The 22,571-nt window shown below is 55.9% G+C and overlaps 1 protein-coding gene across 1 annotated transcript in view; it reads right to left on the reverse strand.

Moving 5' to 3' along the window:
• DSCAML1 (DS cell adhesion molecule like 1) overlaps positions 1-22,571 on the reverse strand; it is a 321,326-nt gene that overhangs the window by 69,469 nt on the left and 229,286 nt on the right. Inside the window, exons 5-9 of the mRNA XM_035008726.1 lie at positions 20,859-21,155; positions 18,971-19,243; positions 9,253-9,531; positions 8,736-8,855; positions 7,683-7,859 (exon numbers count right to left, since the gene is read on the reverse strand). Coding sequence (XP_034864617.1) covers positions 7,683-7,859; positions 8,736-8,855; positions 9,253-9,531; positions 18,971-19,243; positions 20,859-21,155 — 1,146 coding nt within the window. The remainder of the gene's footprint in view (positions 1-7,682; positions 7,860-8,735; positions 8,856-9,252; positions 9,532-18,970; positions 19,244-20,858; positions 21,156-22,571) is intronic.

Below are 22,571 nucleotides of genomic sequence, written 5' to 3' on the forward strand. Positions count from 1 at the left end.
CTCTGCACCCTCATCGACTGCATTTCTACTGGTGGCCCCATGGTGCTGCTCATCTCGGCTTCAAGCCTTGGCTCTCCCAGCTCCAAGTCCAACCCGTTGTCAATGCCTAGTGCTTGTTCTTTCATAATGACCCTTAGAGTCCCCCTTTCTCTCCATTCCCTGCTCACGATCCTAGTATCACGTGCAGACTTCCGTGCCACTATTTCCACAAGCTCTCTCCCTCATCCCGGGCCGCCACCCTCTCGTTAGAGGTTCTCCTCATGGCCTCCCACACAGCTTCCTACCCCAGAGCCTTTGCTCATGCTATTCCTTCCGACACCTCTTCTTTGAGGCTCAAGTCCCACTCCTCTAGAAAGCTCTGTGTGATCATGTCCATCCACACTGGGTTTTTCCTTCCCTGACCTAACATTTGTAGAGCCAGACGCCTTAGCACGGAGTCTTGCCTTGTTTCCTGAAGGTTGGTTCCAGCTTCCTCGCTAGTCTGTAAGTCCCTGGGGGGCCAGAGTGGGGATTTAATCAGAAAGTGCCTGTTTACTGCTTGACTGATCTAACAATCTGTTCTGCCCCTACCATCCAGAGAGGCTCCGGTCATAACTGGGGGAGCGGATCTGGGCTCCTAACTTAGGGCAGGGTTTGGAGGCACTGCTTCTGCTCCTTGCTTGCCTGAATATTCTCATCCAGCAAAGTGAGCCACCCAGTGAGAACCCCAGCTCCCTTGTGTCTCAAAATGTTGACTGCACCTTTTCCTTGGTTAGCATGTAGGATGCACAAAATTCTGTTCTTCATTAGATCCGCTGGGGCTGAACATAAGGAAGGCCTTGAAGGACACCTTAGCGCCCAGAGCCATCTGGATGCTCTCCTGTGCTCGTGGTCATGGGGACTGCCTGCCACCACCACCTAAAGCCTCTAGCAAGGAGATAAGGACCCCAGTGAGCCTAGGGACAAGACGTCTCTGGGTGCAAGGACTTTCAGATTGGGAGTGGGGGGTCACACGGGCAGGGCCATTCCTGCTGTCCCTTCCATAAAACCCTCCTCTGCTTGTCTGGGGACCTGGTTTGTCATGGTGAGGAGAAGAGGAGAAGAGGAGAAGAGGAGAAGAGGGGCCAGGGAAGGGGGCTGTTCCACATGGAGACTTTCATTCTACCTCAAAACCTTGTACAAAGGACCGTTTTGGGGCTCGGTTTGGCATGTGATGTGACATGCTCCAAAGACACTGGTGGCCTCTTGAGGTCAGTAAGGCACCCATGTGTCTTTGGTTCAGGTTTGTCTTTATCTCTAACCCCCCAAAACCCCGAGGGCCCTGGCTTCTGAAAGCAAGATCCTGGAACTGGTACTGCGTGCCCTGCCTGGTCTCCATCAGCACAGCAGAAGGTGGCCCATCTGTCAAGCTCTGTTCCTGTCTTCGGGGCTGAGGGAAGGGGACAGGGGTTGGGACTTCTCTTAGCAGAGGAGTAAACTGAGTCCGGGGAGACGAAGTGACTGGCCCCAGTTTACTCAGCGTGTAATGGGGGACACTGAGACAAGAGATCAGGACTCCCATCTCCCTGTGTGGGGCCTTCCTGTCCCCTAAGCCATCTATTCATTTTGGTGTCCCTGGGTCCTGCACAGGGTGGGGAGAGCAGGACGGAGCCTGGCCTGGAGACAGGAGATGTCCAGCCTCGTTTCTCGCCCGTTTGATGAAGCAGGAGACAAAGTGCTGCTCCTTATTCTATGAAGTCTGAAAATCAATAAGGCCAAAGAGCCAGCTGGATAATCACTGCCATGGAAATCATGGCAATGGTTCATTCCCCGCCACCCCCCCCCCCCCTTACTGGATGCCAGGCCCCAGGCTTGCAGAGACTCCAGGCTTGGCACAGACCAGGGTGGGCCTCCCTCAGCTGCCCTGAGGCTGGGCAGGTGAGGCTGATTGATGACCAGCACCGGGGGGGTGGGGGGTGGGTAAGTACTGTGGTTAAACTCCCCGGCTATGGCAGGGCCAGCGTCAGCCCCAGACCGGTGTGACTCGGAGGCCAAGTATCATCCTGCTCTGCTGCCTGCCTCCTCCCCTGACCGCAGATCCAACAGAGGGGCCGTCCCACCCATCCCTCAGCCCATCAGGGAGGCTCATAAGGACAGAGGGGAGCACAGAGGGGGTGACCCGTGACGCCATGTAGGACTGGACCAGACCTAGGAGCTGGGTTCAGTCGGCCTGTTGTCCCCAGTGAGGCAGGCCAGAGTGGGCAGAGGCCTCGGCCGAGCTGGGTGCCAGAGGCAGGCATTCCCACAGAGGGAAGGGAAAACCAGCCCAGCCTTTAAGGAGCTCCAGTCTGGTGAGGAGATAGGCCCTACACAGGGACCACAGAAGAAAACCTTGGGCCAGTTGCTTGGCTTCTTCATGCCTGTTTCTTCTTGTGTGCTGAGACAGCTCTTATGAGTATGTGTGTGGGCATCCCAATCCACACATCCAGCCTCCTTCTGCATGCCCTGAGAATGCAGGGTTCTTAGGTCGAGGGGTCATGCTGGTGGTGGGGCCCATCCTTGGGAGGACAGATTGGGGAAGACACTGCGGAAGATCCTAGAGGTCGGCTTGGGGCATTTGGGCAGGGAATCCCCTGGGCACCTGGAACACGGTCTAGAAAGGGGGTTGTGAGCTCTGGGTAGCCATTTCCTTTTGGCCATAGACTCCTTGCCCTTTGGGAGGGGCAGGGGCTGATGAAGGCAGAAGCAGCCCTCCAGAGGAGGAACCCCAGTCACTGGGTGTAAGGGAGCTGCTGCTTCTGCCTGACAAGCAAGAATTTCCTTTGGGCAAATTTGAAATTAGGACCATCTTGGGTCACGGGATACACGGTTGTCTTTCCAAGGCTTTGTATCCTGCCCTCTGTACAGCAGACCTTGTCTACCCAGGCCTGGGACTTCTCTCCCTAGTGTGGGCCCCTCCACTCCTCCAGACCCCCCTTGGCTCCATCGTCCTGCCTCCTGCCTTCCGGCGACTCTGCAGCTGGGTGTGTGCTTGTGGAGGGCTCTTGGATCTGGCTTTAATTGGTCTGACATTTTGCTAAACAAACAAATCAAAACTCAGACCAAACAAAGAGCCCTTATGGGTTTAATTGGCCATGGGTTCTGCCTTGGCCCAATCACTGGAGCCTTTACAAAGTGGAGGAGAGTCTTGGGGGATATAACAGAACCTGTCTAATCAGGTAACCTGCGGCACAAGAGGGCCTCTGAGTCCAGGGAGGCACATCCAGGGATGGCGACATCAAAACACAGCCAGCCCCTCGCACCCCAGACTGAGCAGCCTGGCTCTTTACCTGCCTCTCCATAAAACATTCTTTTTGAAGATGGTTTATTTATTTTTTCCAATCTGCCAGTTGGAGGAGGGATTGCTTTCTCCCCCTTTTGGTCATTATCTCTCTCTCTCTCTTTTTTTTTTCATTTTAAAAGGGAGATAAAAGGTAGCTGGATGTGGTATTTTCTTTCGTTAATTATATTTATTTTCAACCAAGTTCTGGGAGGAGGTCTGACATCCTGAAAGGACCATGCGCACTGCTAGAACCATAGATTGTTTGAGCTGGAAAGGACCTTGGGATCAGTTAGTGACCAGATTCTAGCGCAGGCCTCTTATTGTTCAGATGAGAACCCCGAGGTCCAGAGAAGGGAAGGGACGGCTCTTGAATACGTGGCTGGTGAGTCACAGAGCCAGGATCAGCATCTTCTGACTCTGGGTCTTTGCACTTCCTACCAAACCATGAGTGCACAGAGGCGAGTTCTGGTCTCAGCTGGGACTCTATCACCCATTGACCTTGATCCAGTGCTGTACCTTCTTTAGGAAGGAGCTCTTGCCTGCCAACCTCACAGGCCAGGCATAGGAAGAACTCTATAAACTATGATGTGCAGGCCTGCGACAACCGCAAGGCTGGGCTATGAGCTCAGGTGATCACAGGCTCAGCTCACACCAATACTCTGGGGGTCAGGGAGCCATCGGGGCCAGTTGGGCCTGGTTGGTTGCCAACAATGGTCACTGGAATTCTGACTCCCGTCAGACCCCTGGGCTCCTGGAACTCTGGTTTGCTGCCTGGTATCAAAAGTCAATGCTACGTAGAAACAAAGTGTTTAGCTTCCAAAGTCCACGAGCACTCGAACTTTCATTTTCCCTGTCCATCCTCCCTTCAGTCTCCACCTGATGCCTAAGCTCCCAGCTTGCCAGATGACACTCGTGGACTGCCCTGCCTCCACATCCTTGCTGTGCTTTTTCCTCCGGGATGGAATGACATCTGTCGGTGTTGGTTCCTGCCAGAATCCTTGTGTTCATCAAGGCCCACTTAAGACTATTGCCTTTGTGGAGATCTTCTTGTCACTTCCTCATTCACCCCAAAGTTAAAATTGACTTCTCCTTCCCTGATTCTCTTTGTATCACCTTGTTTGTAGCCTTGTAAGGTACCTGTCATTTTGTGCATGGTAGTTGTTTGGGGTCTGTGTCTACCTCCTCCTCAAGATTCTAAATTCCCTGAAAACAGCAACTCTGTCTTACTCATCACTAGATATTCAGCCTCTAAAACAAATGATTACTATCAATTATTGCATGATATTGGGTGCCACATATTGTATTAATTGCTATAAGTGCATGTCTCATTTAAACCTTTCTGATGAGTAAAAGGTATTCTAATCCCAAACTTATTGAGGAGGAATTTGGGGCTTGCAGAGATCACCATCCAAGACTTCACAGCTATCAAGTGGCAGAGCTGGGATTTGAACCTAGGCCTGTCTGGTTCTAAAGTCTATGTTCTTAGTCATGGAGTTTAGTCGACCTATTTAGTGAGTGCTCAATGAAGATCTACTGAGTTATCATTGGAAACCATAGGGGTCAATGGTATAAACACTCCCCAAGAGAAGCCAACCACAAATGTCCGGTTTGACACTTGGATGCTTTTTATGATGTATGTCCCTTTGATGTCTTTACTTCCTTTTTTCTGTTTGGCTAAAGTAGGGGTTAAGGTCAGTTTGCCTTCTGAGAGTTCACAAAAGTATGAGGTCTGACAGGGTGGCGCCATCTTGGGTCAACATTTCCGGGAGTGTGCATTGATGCAAGCCTTGAAATTGGCTTTGAGGTCTGGAAATGGCAGGTCTTCCTGTGGCCAGCTCTGCAAGTGGGTGAGGGGAGCATTGTTGGTGAGTGTTTGAGATGGATTAAGGGATGGCTAGGAATGGCGCGCCTCCAGCAGTCTGATGGGTGACGCACGCACCTGGGTCCTGAAGGTTCTTCCCCACCTTCCTGTGCCCTTCCAACTGAAGTCAGAGTGGGGAAATGGGAGAAGGCCGAGGGTGAATGAAGGCGGAAAGGGCAGAGCAGCAATGGGGGGCGGGGGGACATGCAAGGGGAGCAGCTGGGGGTCGGTTACTAGAGCAGTATGTCTATGTAAATACATCAGGAGGCAGAGGGGAAGAAGCTCCCAAAGAAAATTGGGAGCCCCCATGCCCCACCCCAGTGCCCACTCCCACCTCCTGTCCACCGTCATGGGAGCTTCTTCTGGCTGCTGGATACTGTGTAGCCTGATTCGGGCGGCTGCAGAAGGGCCGTCAGACCCTCCGACCCCAGAGAGAGGCCGTGCCATGCTCAGCCCTTCCGTTCTGGCTGCCCTCGGGCCTCCAATGCCCCTGGCCCTGCTCCTCCTGTCCTGTTGCCATTCGGGGGGGTGGCACGGGGCCCCTAACCTGGCTGGGCAGGTCACCGGGGAGCATGGGGCTGGGATGCAAGGGGGCGTTTGCCACAAAGTGTGTCAGGAAAAGGCCCTCCAAGGAGCACACACGTGGGAGGCGGCGTGAGAGAGCTCAGCTGGAAGACAGCCCGGGGCTGAGGGTGGCGGCGGGGTGGAGGCCCTGTGAGGAGGTGCTGAGAGACACCGAGGCCCAGGCGGCGGGGAGGGGGGTGCGGTGAGCGGGAGAATAGGACCCGAGGTGTTCGTGAGACGGAGCAGATGTGAGAAAGGCGTGTGCGCGTGTGCCTTGCTGTGGAAGGAAGCAAAGGAGAGTGACAAGGTGGCTGAAAATAGGACGAGGGCGAGGGGAGGAAGGAACGAGGTCCAGATTCTGCCCACAGGTGATGGGGGTGGCAAGAAGCTCTTCAGGAAGAGTGGGCCAGGCGTTGACACCACTGTGGGTGTGTGTGTGTGTGCGTGTGTGTGTGTGCGTTTTGCACAAGCTCACAAGGCTGCCCTGGATTTACAAAATGGGCTTCCTCTGAGTGTCTCTGGGTGCTGCATGGCCAGTGCCGGGCGGACAGCACAGGAAAAATGCAGGGCCCGAGAGGTGACGTGACTTGCCCCGGGTCCCTCCAGGACATCAGGGACAGCCTGCTGGGAACTGAGGCTCCTCACAGAGCCCACCTCCTGACCGCCGGATTACCCATCGCCCATGTCCCCTCCCCCCCCCATCCCACAAACCGGGTGCCACAAAGCCACAGCCACGCTTGTGTGGTGGAATCCCCTAGCTTCGAGGAGAAAGAGCAAAGAAGAAAAAGGAAAAAAAAAAGCCTAAGGGTTTGGGCTCATCTCTGCTGCTGACAGTGGGGAGGTAAGGATCAAATTCCAGGGATGGTTCCACGAGGGGCCTGCTATTCCTCTCACCTCACGCAGGCAGAATTAGCGAAGTTCTCCCCGGCTGAGGGATGTAGATTGATTGCCTGGTTTTATTAAGGACAAAGTGCTTTTTGATAGTGTGAGGGAAGCAGCTCCCCAGGGTGGGGATTCCGGCGCCTGGAGCTCCCCGAGCATCGATCGCCGGGGCTTCCCTGTCTTGTGCTGAGCTGAACGCGGGCTTTGGCGAGCGATAAAGAAGCTCTGATTCTTCGAGGAGGGACCCCACACCAGGCACTGCCCTCGGCGGTCATTCCCACACCGACCCTGCAGGGACTGACGGTACCAATAGCAAAACTGGAAAGCCTCTGATGGCTGACTGGGTGCCAGTTACCACAAGGGCCGCTTTCTACATATTATCAGACTCACTCTTGACACAGAACAGAACAGGTAAGGCTCTATTATGACTTTCATTTTCTCTGTCGGGGAAATGAGGTATGTACGGCGAGGCCAAGCAAACTCATCAAGGTCACGATAATTACAACTTGGTGCCCAGATTCCCACTTGGCTAAAACACAGGCTCTCACCACTGTCCTGCATGGCCCATGGTCCGTTTCTGGACACAGGGTCAGATGGACACGATTTCCCGGGGGCCCATTATACAGACCCCAGGACTCTAAAGGGATAGGCTTATCTGGCAGGAATATCTGCGTGTGACTCAAGAGAATTCAGGGATATTCTGGGCTTCTGAGGCCGTGAGGCCAGCTCTGTGTCTGGGATTTAGAAGCCACAGACTGAGCACTGAGTGATGAGTTTCGTTGTTCTTTTAGCTTTCCTAAAATATCTCCCCCTTTCCCGTGATCAGTTCCTGTGTTACTCAAGCAGTGTGGTGGGGAGGGTGGGCTGGCAACGAACCTCCAGCACAGGGAAGAAGCTGGAGCCTAGACAGGTGGGGTGACTTGGCCAAGGTCACGGGGGTCTGAGTCCCCCACCTGAGGGTCCCGAGTGCACCTCTGACCAGGAGCCCTCCCTGCTTCCCACTCACTGATAGGACAGTGGCCGCTGCGTGAGTGTGGAGACGGGCCCTGGCCTATGGTCGGAGGGCTAGGGGTGCCGCGTGCGGGCAGGACTCACTCTTGACGGTGAGGAACATGGACTTGCTGATGTCGGTGCCCACGCCGTTGCTGGCCTGGCAGAGGTAGTAGCCCATGTCCTCTTCCAGGACGTGGCGGATCAGCAGCGAGCTGTTGGCCAGGATCTGGGTGCGGCCGGTGAGGGGTACCGGGTGGTACTGCTGTGGGCTCCCGCTCCCTGGAAGGAGGCGGCCGTTAGGGGGCCGGCGCCCAGGCGAGCACGCGAGCTGGGTCAGGTGGGACTGCTCTAAGGGACGCCCTGGTGGCCTTCTCTTGCTGATCTAGGGCTATCGTGTAGCACTCCCAGAGTACTCCTCTGGGCGACCAGAAGAGCCTCACAGAGGTCTGGCCCTGCCCCAGCTCTCAGGTGAGGGGCTGGAGTTGGGGACCTCAGCTCAAAGCCCGCCTTGGCACTGAGCCTCAGGGCTGAACTTGGAGACGAAGAGTTGTCTTCAGGCCACTTGGCCACAGGCAAAGGCAAGATGGAACCCTAAAATGGCAGCTGCCTGGTCCTGGACAGCCAGGCCTGGGAAAGAGGCCAGCCATCCTCCAAGGGGGCTTTGTGGTCCCCTCCCCATTCCCCCAGTGTCAGTGATGGGCATGGCTTTATGACAAGAGCTTGGCATGGGACTTAGATACCAAACATATCCTTGGGATGCTGTTAGGCTCCAAGAAGGACCACAATCCCAGAATAGGTTGATTGGTGATGAGCAGGGGCCAAGGAGGTTCTGGAACCCCAAGCGGGGTGGGGAGGGCTGGGGAAAACAGATATACACTGAGTTCTAGGGCTGGACGGGGGAGGGGAGAGGTCAATCTGTGGGGTCTAGAGGAAATCTGGAGTCAGCATGATAGCTGTCCCCAGTCGGCAGACCCCTGAGGGTGGCTAAGAACAATCTCCAGAGCGAGTACAGTCCGGGGTCCCCTGAAAGCTTAGAACCGAGGGCTCCCACCCAGGGCTAGGAGTTGTGTGTAGGAAAACAGGCCCAAGCCCCATCAGCTTCCTTCTCCCCACTCCCTGACCGTGTTCGGAGATGCTGGCTGGCCAGGGGCTCACCCTTGGCATGCTTCCACATGACCTTGGGCGGGGGGTAGCCATCCACTGAGCAGTTGAGCACGCCAGCTTTGCCGTAGATGCCGTCCTGGTTGTTGGGCTGCACCACAAATCGCGGGGGCACTGCGGGAAGAGGGAAGGTAGGGAGAAACCGATCATCTGTCTCGAACAGCTCTTCTGTGGTCTCTAACCTTCCATTCTGTGCCAGCCCCGCCTGGACCATGATCAAGTTCGGAAGAGGCAGCTGTGAAACTCAAGATGCTGAGGGCCTTTGCTGAGGACTGGGAGTCCCGCGTCCCAGCTCTGAGTCTGCCGATGGCTAACTGAACAGGGCTCTTTCCCTCTCAGGGCCTCTGTGTCCGGGCCCGGAAAGTAAGAGATTTGAACTTCTTGATCTTATTTAAGGCCCCCGCCGGAGCCAACATTCCCGCAGCCTGCGACTCAAACCCCAAGTCTAGAGAGGCTGTTAGCGGCAGAAAGAGCTGGGCCCTCGCTCGCCCGCCCCGGCCCCTCTGCTCACCACGCACGATGAGCTGGCGCTCCCGGCTCACGGTGGCCGCCGCGTTGCTGGCGATGCACGTGTAGTTGCCGTTGTGCTTGAGGGAGACGCTGGAGATCTGCAGGGAGCTCATGAATTCCTTGCTCTCGATGGTCACGCCCGAGCCTGAGATGATCACCTGTCCGTCCTTCCTCCAGGTGATGCGGATGGGCATGTCCCCCGAGGACACCACGCAGGGGATATAGAGCAGTTGGCCGATGGAGGCGGGTGGGAACTCAAAGGGCTGGATTAGAGGGGGCACTGGGAAGGCAAGGGGAGTGCTGTTGTCAGGCCCTCCATGCGCCCCAGCCTGGCCAGCAGCAACTGCCTCATTGCCTCACCTCCCGGCCCCTCCGGCCCCTGGGGGTGTAAGTAGAGTTCCCCAGGGCACCAGTGCCTTGTCCTATACATGCAGAATGTCTTGGGGTGCCGCTGGCCCTTAGCTCTCATCCCCTTGCCCACCCAGGCCTGGACCCCCTGTCTCTGTGTAGGGCGTTGGCTCGCCTGCCTTAATCCTGCCCCTCAGATTTGTCCCGGTGATGATGTCTGTGCTTCATGATTCCCATCTTCCTGCAGACACTGCTTGGCGTTCGCCCCGCTCCCCTGCTGCTTCTCGATGGCCCCATGTCACTTTCTCATCACAAAGATACATCAGCTCTCTGGGGCCTCGGATTGACAGGGCTGCAGGGCCCCAGATGTTGGGCGTGGGGGAGAAGGTGGGCCTGAGACTGTCCCCAGCTCATGCCCCACAGCTCTGCCTCCAAAAGCCAGAATGCTGTCCCCTGGTCTCCTCCTGCAGTGGTCCCATCACCCACACCAGCCCTGTCCATTGTTATCAAGTGTTAGCACACTGAATCTCCTCCCCCCAATAATGTGATGTAGCTTAACCGTCTCCAGTTGAGGCTCAGAATGGAGAAGTCACTTGCCCTCGGTCATCTAGCTCCTAAGAGGTGACAGTGGGATTAGAGACCTGGTGTCCCTGCTCTCAGGGTCCACGCTGCCCAGGTGCCTCTCTGAGAAAGCCCCAGACATGCCCAGCCCAATGGCTCTTTTGTCTCATCAGTGAGCTCCCCTTGGGTAGCAGGGCAGAGCAGAGAGGGTGCCCTGTCCTTTATGAGACAACCAGTTTGCTGTTCATCCGGCTGAGCGGGATCTGCACAGCCTCCCTCCACCCAGAGATCCAGCGTGCCTCACAGTCCACATCTTGGCCCCTGGGGGGCTTGTCTGGAGCCTGAGCCTCTGTGAGAGGGATCCTCCTTTCTCAGTTCTGGCTAGGGCATCAGCCATGATCTTTATGATAACTCAATTAGGCCACAGCGACTTCTCCAGCAAGTGGGGGGAGAAGAGAGAGAAGGAGACAGACAATTAGCTTAACAAGGATGAGCACCCAGTAGATGAGATCTCCTTTCTGCAATCAAATAATTAAATTACAAGGCTGTCCACAGTCCTCTGGCCTTCTCCCAGGCTCCAGCACCCCGCCCCCCTGGGAAGCCTGCCGCTTTCCACCCTAGGCCCACCCACAGTGGCCACCAGCAGAGGTGAGCCCTGGGGGGAGAGGATGGTGGCATCCTATGCATGCCCAAGGCCCTCTCTGCACCCCAAGGATTTTCGGGGCTCAGCAGGGAGCTTCCCCAGCGGAGTGGTAGGGTGTGGGCATAGAATAACCCACTGGCAGCCCTTTGGATCCCTCGGAAAGTTCTTGATCAAGAGCCTAGGTCCAGAGGAAGTGACATTTAGGAGGGATGGGATGAGAGCCATACCCTTCAGCAGGGTGTTTAACTGACCTTCCCAGTGTCCTCTCCCACCTTACTCTCCATCCTGCCACAGGGGCTCCATCAGTGTACCACGACCACCCAACGCTCCAAGTCTTAGCCCGTGTCTTGTGAACACAGCTGGGCATTTGTCCTTCCTATTCCCATCATGTGTGCTCCACCAAGGGCCCAAATCTAGGTCCAAAGTCCAGCCAGGTTTTCTGGGGCTCTGGTCATTATCTGGATCTCCCCATCCCCATCTCTGGCTGCCTACTGCCCGGGTTAGGGCCGTGCCCCAGTATTCTGGGTGGTTTGCTGGGCCTTGGGGATCTCCATATGAGATTTCTCTGGAACCCTGACTCTAGTGATGGCCCCATGCCCATTGCTGAGATTTCCCAGAGGTCCCTCTGTTGGGCTCTGCCGATCTCCCACCCTGCCCCTGGCTTGTTTGGATGGGACCAAGGCTTCCGGCCTCCTTGGACTTTTTGAGGGAACTGTTGCAGAGACCCAGACCTGCCTCTAGTTTGTTTCTCTAGGCCAAACAGAACCAGGCCTGATCCAGTTCTCCTTCCCACAGAGGCCCAAAGCTAGAGCCCGCAGGCCCCATGGGAAATGCCTCTTTGTCCACTCAGAGCCTGCTCCCGTATTACCTCTTCCGTGAGGCCTGCCCTTGTCCCACCACACCTGTGCACACCTTCATCATGGCACCGATCACAGGGCAGGAGGGTGGCCGTTTGCATTACCGCCTTCCACAGGAGTCTGGGAGCTCCTTTAGGGCAGTAACTAGGACTTATTTACCTGGCAAATTGCAGGAGCCCAATAAATGCCTGGCGGGTGAGTCAATGAATGAACATATGCTCAGATATTATTTCCTGGATTGACTTAGAAGTTTAACGGTCACGGGGGCAAGGGGTAGGGAGAGCACAGGATGGAGGTCCATCCAGAAAAAGAGGGGGATTTCTGTGCTGTTCCTCAAGACGCTGTATTTATGCTATGGAGTTTTGGAACCAGGAGCTTATCCCTTGGTCCTTCCTGGGGGTCAGGCCCTTGCTACCATAGCCCCAGAACCAGTTCCTCTGCACACTTGAATGTGACCAAGGGGAGACTCAAGGCAGTGACAGGCTGCAGAGGAGGATGTGTGGGCAAAGCAAGGAGCTGGGAGGTTCTACCAAGGAGGAGAGGACTGAGGGGCTGTCAAGGCCAAGGGCCATGCCCTGGGGGTGGATGGTCAAGCGCTATGCTTCCTCTGTGAAGAGCAAGTGGAGAGCAAAAGATTGAAACTAGGCAGGGAGATTTAGCTCAAGCAAGGGGAAGACTGTCTTTCTCAGTAAGAAGGGATTTGGATAATGGAACAAGTTGCTAAGGCAGGTTAATTCATTAATTAACTAATTCATCTAATATTTATGAAATGACTAGTCTGCGAAGGCATTATTATGCTCCGTGTGGGCTGGAGAAAGTAGAAACATGCTTAAAATACAGATAGAACCCCCAGGAGCTCATCATTTGCTAGGGAAGGCAAGATATTTCCCTCAATGATTATTGGACAAGTGCCACCTGAATATACAGATGCTGAACTCTGAGCCGAGAGACGTATCATCTGACTGGGTGACCGTAGCCTCCCAGAGGAGGTGGCATTTGGGCAGAGAGCTAAAGGACAAAAATGCTGTAAAAAGTGCATGGGGTGAGAGAGAGGGAAAAGGCTGAGCCATGAGGCAGAGGCCAACCAGGGGCTGTCCCTCCCTTATGGCCTTCGGGAATAACATGGATGGCTCCTGAGAGCCCACTGGAGTGGAGCCAACCAGTATCAGGAGCCAACCAGTATCCATCTGGGGGGTAGGCATTCACCTGGGCTGGCTAGAACACTCAAGAGCACAATTGTCCTGTGGGAGGCAGACGACCAGACAACTTGCCAGAGATCCAGGGCAGGCTCCTGGCCCCCCTCCACCCTTTGCCCCTGCTGCAGGCTGACAAGGCGGGGTGATGCTGTGGTTGATAAGTGTCCCCTTGGGAACCCTTTGGTGGGAGTGCTAGGGGCCAGAGCCGCTCACAGAATTTCTTGGCTCCAGGCTTCTGTTCAGATACCCCCATAACTGCAGGCATAGAAGGAGGGAGAAGAAAGTCTAGGGATCCCGGCTCCTTCACAGGCTCGCTGAACAGCGGGAGGAGCCCCGTGAGCGAAAGGCTCTGAGAAGCAGGGTGTGGGGGCTCAGTGATGGGTGCATGGCCAGCTGCCCAGATGTGGGGGTGCTTTCTGACCCGTGAGTCAGTAATGTCTTCCCCAACGCTCAGACGTAGATGTGAGCTAATTGAATGTGTGTCGGTCCATTTCTGCCTCTGGGAAAGCGATCCTCAGCAGTTGGGTTCTGACCACCTCTATTGCAGTGATGACCAGGGACCACTTGAGTGTCAACTGCACGAAGGGCCCCCTCTTGCCCCCGAGTCCCAGCATTTCCCCAATGCCCAGCCTGAATGTAGGGGGCACAGATGCCATGGGACCCATGGTCCTGTCTCCGGACGCCCTGCTCTGGCCACAGTCATCTTAGGGGAGAGGGCAACTCCGCACTGAGGGAGGTGGGGTCAGAGCAAGGTGCTACTATGGTGAAGAGGCCAGAGGACGGAGTGGCTGGGGACATACCGTAGTTGTGGCAGTCCAGGAGGTCTCCGGCCACCATAAAGCCTTTATGGCCACCTGCTTGGGAGTGTCGCGCAGACGACGGTGTGCTGACAGCCAGCCCAGACCATAAACTCTTTATGGTGTCTCTCATCATCTGTCTCTGAGACTGAGCCTTTTTATTTACTGCACCTGTTTAGCAGAGAGCGGGCACCGGGGGGAGTTGGGGCATCTGCCTGTGGAGCATGGGGATGGGGAGAGAGCCGTGCGCAGGAGCTGGGTTCTAGCCTCGGCCTCCTGTGCCACCATCCTGCTTCTGCCCTGAGCCTCCATTTCCGCATCTGAAAAATGGAGGAGTTGGACCAAGTAATCTCTAAAGTCTCTAATATTTTAGGAATAATAATAACAACTTCCTTTGGTGTCCTTTTTTTTTTTTTTTTTTACACAATCCTCTCTTCTCAGAAAGGCCTTCCCTGACCACCTTATTTAAAATCGCAAACCACTCTCCACTCCTCTTTTTTTATTTTTTTTAAAATTTTTTTTTTAAAGATTTTATTTATTTATTTGAGAGAGAGAGAATGAGAGACAGAGAGCATGAGAGGGAGGAGGGTCGGGAGGGTCAGAGGGAGAAGCAGACTCCCTGCCGAGCAGGGAGCCGGATGCGGGACTCGATCCCGGGACTCCAGGATCATGACCTGAGCCGAAGGCAGTCGCTTAACCAACTGAGCCACCCAGGCGCCCCCACTCTCCACTCCTCTTGACGCTCTCATCCCCGCTCCCTCTTTGACATGGGGCATCTTTTATATATTTTATGCATTATCCATTTGCTGCCCCCCCAGAATGGAAGCTCCCTGAGGGTAGAGATTTTTGTCTTGAGCGTAGCTGCATTTGTAGGCTAGTGCCCAGAACACAGAGGGTGCACAGTAAATGTCACTGAATCAGTAGGCGCTCCTTCTACACCATCGTCCCCATCATCACCATGACCAGGGTCATCATCGTGAGCCCTGTCTGTGCACCGAAGCGGCTGTTTGCTCCTGTGTGCCAGGGCCCCTCTGCTGGGGAATAGGGCTGCCGGCAGGAGCTTTCCTGGTGCCCCCCTCTCCCAAGTACAACTGGGCACTCTGCTCCTATGGAACCCATTGTATCCCCTTCCTGTGGATTCTGGCGCATCTCTTCCAAACCTCCACATCTGCGGATAGCAGGCATTTGGCCAGGTGATTAGGTTTTTCGTAAGCCCCAACCTATGATCACAGAAACCCCCAACCCATTTACTAGGGTGGAAGGGGCGCTTCTCCAATGGCTCCACGCACATGGCAGGCACCGGTTTGGGCAGCCAGGGAAGACACAGTGTGGGTGGGGAGCATGGGCATTTGGGAATGAGCGTATGTGTGTGTCCTCTTCCGTTTTCTCTCCGCAGGGGCCTGGTGCTACCTCCCAGTCCCAGCCTTGCCGAGCATGGGCTGCAAGCCCCTCATGCCCTTGTTTTGGCTCCAGAGGCCCACAGAGGCTCAGCTGTGGGGATGGAGATGTTCTCTCACTGAGCTAAAGCCAAGGAGCCCCAGTTGCAGCCTGCCTTCTTAGTTAATTAAACATTCAGCCCGCGTGTCCAGAGATGCTTTTATGCTACATTATTTTTCAGCTACAGGGGGCCCTAAAGACATCAAATCTAGGCTGGATCTATGTGCCCTCCTCTTAGCATCCTGCCAAGGATGTCTCTGGATGCCCAGAGAGGAGCACTTGCCTTCCCTACAGCCCTGCCCTCCCCTGCCAGTCGGCGGTACATGCCCCAAAGCCCAAGTGGCCCACAAAGCATCCCCACTCTCTCCCCTCGGTCCTCCCAAGTTGCTAGGCCACAGCAGGCTCACTCGGGCAATGTTTCATATGGTACCACCTGCAGCCACCTTTTGTGGCTCAGGAATGATGCCTTACAGGAGGGTAGGGACGGAGCCAATATTTGTGCACACGTGACTGCCAACATGCGTGTGTGTGCGCGCACGTGCAACAGTGGACATGTTAGTGTGCGTATATTTGTTGCATGGACATGCATATAGTAAGTACCAATGAGTACATGCATGCATCCTCATGCACAAAGGGCTCTGCACATGTGTGTGCGTGTGTGTCTGGTGTGTTCTGCTCTTAGCTCAGTGTTTGAAAAATTCATCAGAAGGCCAGCAGTCCCAGAAGGAATGGGGTCAGCAGGTGTTTCCAGTTCCTCAGAGCAGCATGGGTTTTTGCGCCTTCCTGCCCACAAGCCCATGGCCCCCAGAGAGATGCGGGGTGGGAGGGACTTCTAATTGATCCCCAGGGTCTAGTGCCCTGTCCCACCTCCACCTTGCCCTTTGCTATCCCCTGGCTCTCTGCTCTGGTCCCCTGAGTGGGATGCAGGTCCCAGCCAGGTGATGGTATTGGGCTCAGCAGCGCTGCCTCTGGACCTGGCCCGCCTCGCCCAGAGTCAGGGCCCCGGTCCACGCCCAGGGGCACCTCCTCCACCCTCCTCCTTGAGTAGCTCTTGGAATAGCACATCAGCTAATCAAGCCGTGTGCTCATAATCAGCTCTGATGGGTTCTTCTGCAAAAGTGCATTCTAATGAGGTGGGGAGAGGGAGTCAGGGAGTGGGAGGAGGGAGGACCTGAGCTTTCCAAGTGGCAGGGGCAGGGGGTCCCAGAGACCCGCACACAAATGCTGCTTCTCGGTCTGGAGAGAAAACAAGCTAGCACCATCCTTGTAGGGCTGGATCTTCAGACCCTGAGGGCGGGGAAGAGGGAATGTGGGCACACATGCCCTGTACCCCATTCACATGCATGGCGTCTGATGGATGCCGGGCTTTGTGCTGGGTGTGGGAGCCACGCGTGCCTGGTGCATGGGCTCTGCCCTCTAGATCACACACACACACACACACACACACACACTCTCCCGCTTTCCTCTTGTCGTTTAACACAATCACAACAGGCCCAGAGAGTCGCTGAGACGGAATGCATCAGATTCAATTCATTAGGACTGATCGCTCCCTGAATGGGGTTGAATAATTGATGAGCAGAAGTAGCTTTCAGAATGTTCTGCGTACTCCGAGGCTTGCCGGAGCCCTGTTATTTATTTATTTTTTTTAAGCCAACAAACCCGGCCAAATGTTCACTGGTGCGGGCGGGCAAAATGAGTGGAGCAAAGGTTAGATGTTTTAATACGTGATGTTCACAACGTAAACTCCTGGTCCGCTGCTTGTAATGGAAATGGATACGGCAGCCCTTGACGCTGGGAGGGGGTAGGCAGGCGCTGCCGGCTCCTACCGCCACCAAGCTGAGGATGTGGCCTGGGGGTTGTGAGGCTCCTGCCGGCCCACCGCTCCAAGCGGGACAGAGGCCCGCGGCTAAGGAGGGGCCAGGGTGCCCCTCAGCCTAGCTAGGGTGTAGCAGCAGGAGGCAGGGAGGCTGACGCCGTTCGGGTCTCCTGTCACCTGCGCAGGCTTGAGATGGCCACGGCCCCACCGTGGTCGGGGCTCAAAGCGAGGCCTCCCAGCAAACCACTGCAACCCAGACTACTGTCTCAGTTTCAGCTCCAGAAACACTCGCCGTCTGGCACTGTAACAGGTGGTGGGTGCATAAGGATGCATGTGACATGTGCAGCAAGGGAGGGAAGTACCCACCCCGCCTTTTGCTGCTACTGTTCAGTTTCCTGGCTGTCCACCAGACACTTCCAGCTGCACCTGCATTACCACCACATGCTTGAAGGGGCCATAACCCAAAGCGGGCTCTGTCTCCCCAAATTCTTCCTTCTCCTAGACTTCCCTCTTTCTGTCCACAGAGCTGCTCTTGGATCTTGCTTCAGGCACCTGGGACCCACTGGGGCCTTCCCCTGTGCCAGGGCCCCTTCGTAGGCCTGGGACCGCCCTCCCCCCCCCGCCGTTTCTTCCTGCCTATGGGCCCCTCCCCACCCCGGGGTCCCGGGGATATGGAGAGGACCTCCCCTCCTTGCTGCCCTGGTGACAGGGGCTCTCAGCCTTCTCAGGGACTCCAGCTCTCTTCCTGACTCCCTCTCAGGGGGTCCCCAAGGCCTCTTCCGTTATTCCTGAGGTGGAGCGTGGAGAAAGCTTCCTCCTCCCAGCCCGGCCTTCCCCCAGCTGTGGGTTAGAGCCCAGGGCCCGGAGGTAGACAGGCCCGGGAAACATTCTGCTTCCAGATGACAATTTCCTGACTTCTTTGTGCCTCAGTCGTTTCTGCCTTGGAAACTGGGGATGAAATAGTACCTGCCCGAGGTAAGGGGGCAGTGCTGGTGTTTCATGAGACAGAGCGTGTTGAGCAGCCGGTCACAGCGACTGGTGTGTGGTGGGCCTGCCACAGCTGTATCCATCTTATTATGACAACGACTGTGGTCTGGTGCTAGAGACTAGCATGGTGGCCGGAGACCACAGCCTTCCTTCCTCCCTCGTGGAGCCCCAGGCTGGCATCTCCACGCTCCCAGAGCCTCAGGCTCTCCCAGGGCTTGAACCCACTCGGACCCTTACCCATTACGGCCATTAGTGACCTCCCACCCCAGCTGCCCGGCTTTGCCTGACGCCTCCTCAGCCAGGCCTGATGGGCCCCCCCTCCTTATCCTGCTCTGGAGCAACCAGGCCATCCTGCTTCCACTCACCGCCTGGAAAGTCTCCAGGCCTGGCAGTTCCAAAGAATGTATTTGGGACGGAGCTTGGCACACCCATGCAGCCCCAGAACCAAGGGGTCAGCCGTCATTGCTCACACATTCATTGAGTGCCTTAGTTCTACTCATGCGTTCACTGAATCTGCAGGCATTTAGCGAATGGCTACTATGGGCCAGGCACTGTGCTAAGTCCACCTGCACAAAACACACACCCGGCCCAGGTGAGCTTGAAGGGCCTGGGCTGAGGTTTTGTTAGGCAGTGCTCTGTAGGCCTCAAATAACATGAGCAGGCGTAGGGATGGGAATCAGACACCTACTACCTGCTCCCTCCAGCCAGCCTCCTGCTGCTTCTGCCCCCGGGCTCCTGCCTCTCGCCCCGTCTTGGTGGTCTCTGCTGGGCCCCTGCTGATGTCACATGGTTCCCTCCTGACTGATACGGCCCGCCATCTCTGACCCGGCCTCTTGCCCAGAAGGGGACCTTTGTGCATCACCGGCCCCTCCTGCTTCACAGGTCAGGGCCACATTGTCCTGCGTCCCACCGAGGGACCCTGCATGCAGAGGTACTCGTCCCCCTGCCCCCTTTCTCCCACACACCTGCTCAGGACCCTCTTCCTTTGCCTGCCACTCCTTCAGGCCTGGCTGCTTCTGCGTGAGCCGTCAGCGGGGGAGAGAGCCCCGGTGGGCTCTGGCTCCAGGGGAGGCCTACCTTTGACAGACACGTGGACGCTCTGGCTGATGGACAGCTGGGGCTGGATGAGGACACTGCACAGGTACTCCCCCTCATCCATGCCCTTCTGCACGTCGGTCAGCTTCAGCGTCCCGTTCTCGAACACCACCTGCCGGTGGTTGTCGGGCAGCAGCAGGGCGTCCTTATACCACTTGATGGAGTAGTAGGGGTAGCCGATGACCCTGCAGTTGATGAGGGTGTCCCGCCCGGCGACGGCGGTGATGTTCCTCATCGCCCGGATGCTGGGGGGGCCTGGGCGGGAGTCAGGAGGGAGGAGGAGCAGAGGAGGGACAAGCCATGCGGTTAGCCAGGGACAGCCAGGAGCTGCCCTGCGACTCTCTTCTCCGTTGCTTGGCTCTGAAACTCTCAGGGGATGGAAATTCAGTGGGGCGGCGGTGGCGGGGGGGGGAAGCCTGTATTGCAAGGCTGAGGCTGAAGCTGCGAGCACCCATGGTCTCTCCGGGACTCCCTGTTTCTAGCTTCAGATGGTTGCAAACAGATATGTTCCATTCATGCCTGGGGCAAGAATCCATCCCCCTAATGGGATGGGGAATGTGAGCCCACTGAAGCCTCATAAGAAGTGACTGGGATTTGGGAGGGCAAGTTCTCATTTACAAGGAGATTAAGTTTTGCGGGTCATAACAGCAATGTGGAGATTTTGTTATTTTCATTCAACTTGTGCATAATGGTCTTCTACCAAAAAGGATCTCGTATATATTAAATATTTAAAAGGCCGTAGGAAGGTCTTCACTGGATGAGCTGATAATTTCCTTCCAAACAGGTTAAGTGCGTTTTGTCGTTCCTTGAGAAGGGGCCCTAAAAGGGGGACCCTGGTCACCCTGGCTGTGAGGAGGGGGTACCTTCAGCTGGGTGGCTAGGCAGGTGGCAATGTGGGCGTGGTAAAGGGGGCTCAGAAGCCACCAGGCAGGGAGCTGGAGTGGGTCTAGGAAACTCCAGGCTTCAGGTTCCCCACCCAGGAGGTGAGGGGCCGCACCAGGGGATCCCAGGACCCTGTAAGTCTGACCCTTCCAGTTTGAAGACAGCAAGGTAGCTAAGCGGGAGGCCACCTTTCTCATGCGGGGTCGGAGACCTGGCTCCATGGCAGCCACAAGTGCCCTTCCCCCACTCCTCCTCTGCCCTTGGGTCAGGGGTCACTGGAGGGACCAGATGAGGACTAGTCGGACCTGACAGGCCTGCAAAGAGCTTCAGAGGAGGCTCTTCTCACTGCAGTGACTTAGAGAGCTGAGATCTGGGGATGATCACCTGAGCACTGCTTCCCCCACTCCTGGGGGTGTCTGCTTTGGGACACCCCCGCCCAGCCTGAGCCTCCCATTCTTGATGGCTTGGGCCTTGGGAGGGAGGAAACTGGGGGAAGATTGTGCCCTGGCTCCTGGCTGCTTATACCTCCTGGAGTGATTTGGGGATGGCTCAGTGGGAGGACACTGGGAGCACAGCTTTGGTGGACACCCCCATCGAAGGCCAAGTCTGGCCCCACTGCCCCATTCCTGTCCTTGTCCTCACAAGGCCCTGGTAGGGCTGGTGGTTGCTAGTGGGGTGCTGAGTGTACCTGGGGCCAGAGAGATTTGATGGGGAGGGATGAGGGGGCAGGTCAGACTGGGAGAGGAGAAGGGGCAGGAGGAGGGGATGAGAATGCATAGGAGGGCACACTGTACCAGACACGCACGCACAAGAAAGGGTGACGGGTTTGTGGAGGGCAGGGAAAAGGGGAGAAAGAGAGGAGAGAGACCGCTACTAAAAGCAAAATGACAGTTAATAATAAGTACTAATCACCACAAGAATAATGGGAACCACAGAGATGGCAAAGGAACTCAAAAGCCTATTCTGATATTTAAATGTAGACAGGCACCTCTTACGTTTATTCGCGCCTGATATTCAGCACTGCCCACCGAGTTCCGCGCCGTGCATCGGTATACGCCCCCGTCGCGGATCTGGGGGCCCGTGACGTTCATGTGGCTGATGGTGGTGCCGTCCGACATGGTGTACTGGTTGGTGCGGTGGCTCCCATCCCGCACGATGGGCTCGTCGTCCAGGGCCCAGGTGACAGTGGGGGGCGGGGCGCCCTTGGCCGCACACATCAGCGAGAACTGCTCCCCGGGGTTGACCACCTTCTCGCTGAAGGACGAGACGATGCGGGGCGTGCCATCTGCAGGGAGTGAGGAGCCCCCCTCAGGGTCACCGAGCCACGGAGAGACTGCCCGGCCAGGCCACCCCACCCTGTGAGGTACCCATTATTATTGCACAGGATTTCTAACTCCTGGATTTGAATCCGCTCGCGGCCCCTTATGAGCTCTGTGTCTTTGGGCAAGTTACCTAACTTCTCTGAGTTTTCCCATTTCTTAACTATGGAGGATAGTGAATACACCCTCTCCATACCGATGCTATGAGGATGAAATGAATAACTGCATTAAAGATGCTTTGCTCAATGCTTTGTAAGTGCCTGATAAATGTCAGCTCCTGTCGACTTTTCCTTTTCTGCCTTTCTCCTCCCTGTGTTAGTAAAGACATAGGTCCTGGAAGCAGGACCTGATTGGGCTGGACCTGCGGAGTCTGATTCCAGCTCTCATTCCTGCAGGTGGGGGTCGGGGTGCTGTAGCCCTGTTAGCAAAAAGCCTCAAGTTTGAGGCTTAGCTGCCGCCCAGAGGCACTGGTGTGTGTGTGGCTGTAACTTAAGGCTCCGCTGACCCAATAACCCTGGACAGGACAATTAACCCCGCTGCCCCACCTTCCTCCATGGAAGAGGGGGCGTGTAATTATTGAGCCTGGCCATCCTTCCCCACAGGATTGTTGTAAAGGGTTAAAGTACGTGTTATGCACTTTAAAAAGTAAAAACTAAGACAAACAACAAAAAAAAGTAAGGCCAATGTAACATGGCTCTCTACATCCCACCCATATTTCACACCAAAATGCTGATGTTAATCCAGTCTGCCAGCCCCTAGCCCCATTTCTGGGAGGGGAACTCTTACCTAAAACCAGGGGAGAGCCAGGTGCCTGGAAAAGCCTGGGACTGCCCACCAGGTTTGGCCCCTCTTCTGCTTCCTTCCCTGAACCCTCCTTTCTGGCTGTCCCTCCTTCCCCACTCTCTGTCCTTCCCGCCAGCCTCATTTCCCATATCCCTGCTCTGAACTGGCCATTGACAGGCTGTCCTCTCAGAGAGGAGATGTGCTGTGTGGGGAGTTGGTCAGACAGGAAGTCCCCAGAGAGGTAAGGCTCCCATTTCAAACTGGTCTGTGCCTGGCTGGTGTGCTTCCTCACCGGGAAGAGGATCTGCCTGGACAAGAGGAGGCAGGGGCTGAGGGAGGGGCCGTTCACTGGGCCCTGTACTTAGGGTGAGGGCTAAGGCGATGCCCACTCCCATGTCCCACCTCCCAAGGAATGAGGACCCACAGGCCATGACAGGTAGACCCATGTGGGATCCTGATAACCTGTAGGACTTGCCTGGGTTTGGTGTCTTTGTTACGACAGTGAAAAATCCTTGGAAGCAATAGGATTGTGGGATTTTTGTTTTGTTTTGGTAGCAACAAAGGAGCTGGGGGACCACTAAATTTGTTGGTAAGGGTAG

The sequence above is a fragment of the Mirounga leonina genome, unplaced genomic scaffold (genome assembly GCF_011800145.1).
Source record: "Mirounga leonina isolate KUSES-001 unplaced genomic scaffold, KU_Mleo_1.0 Mir_153, whole genome shotgun sequence".
Lineage (NCBI taxonomy): Eukaryota > Metazoa > Chordata > Mammalia > Carnivora > Phocidae > Mirounga > Mirounga leonina.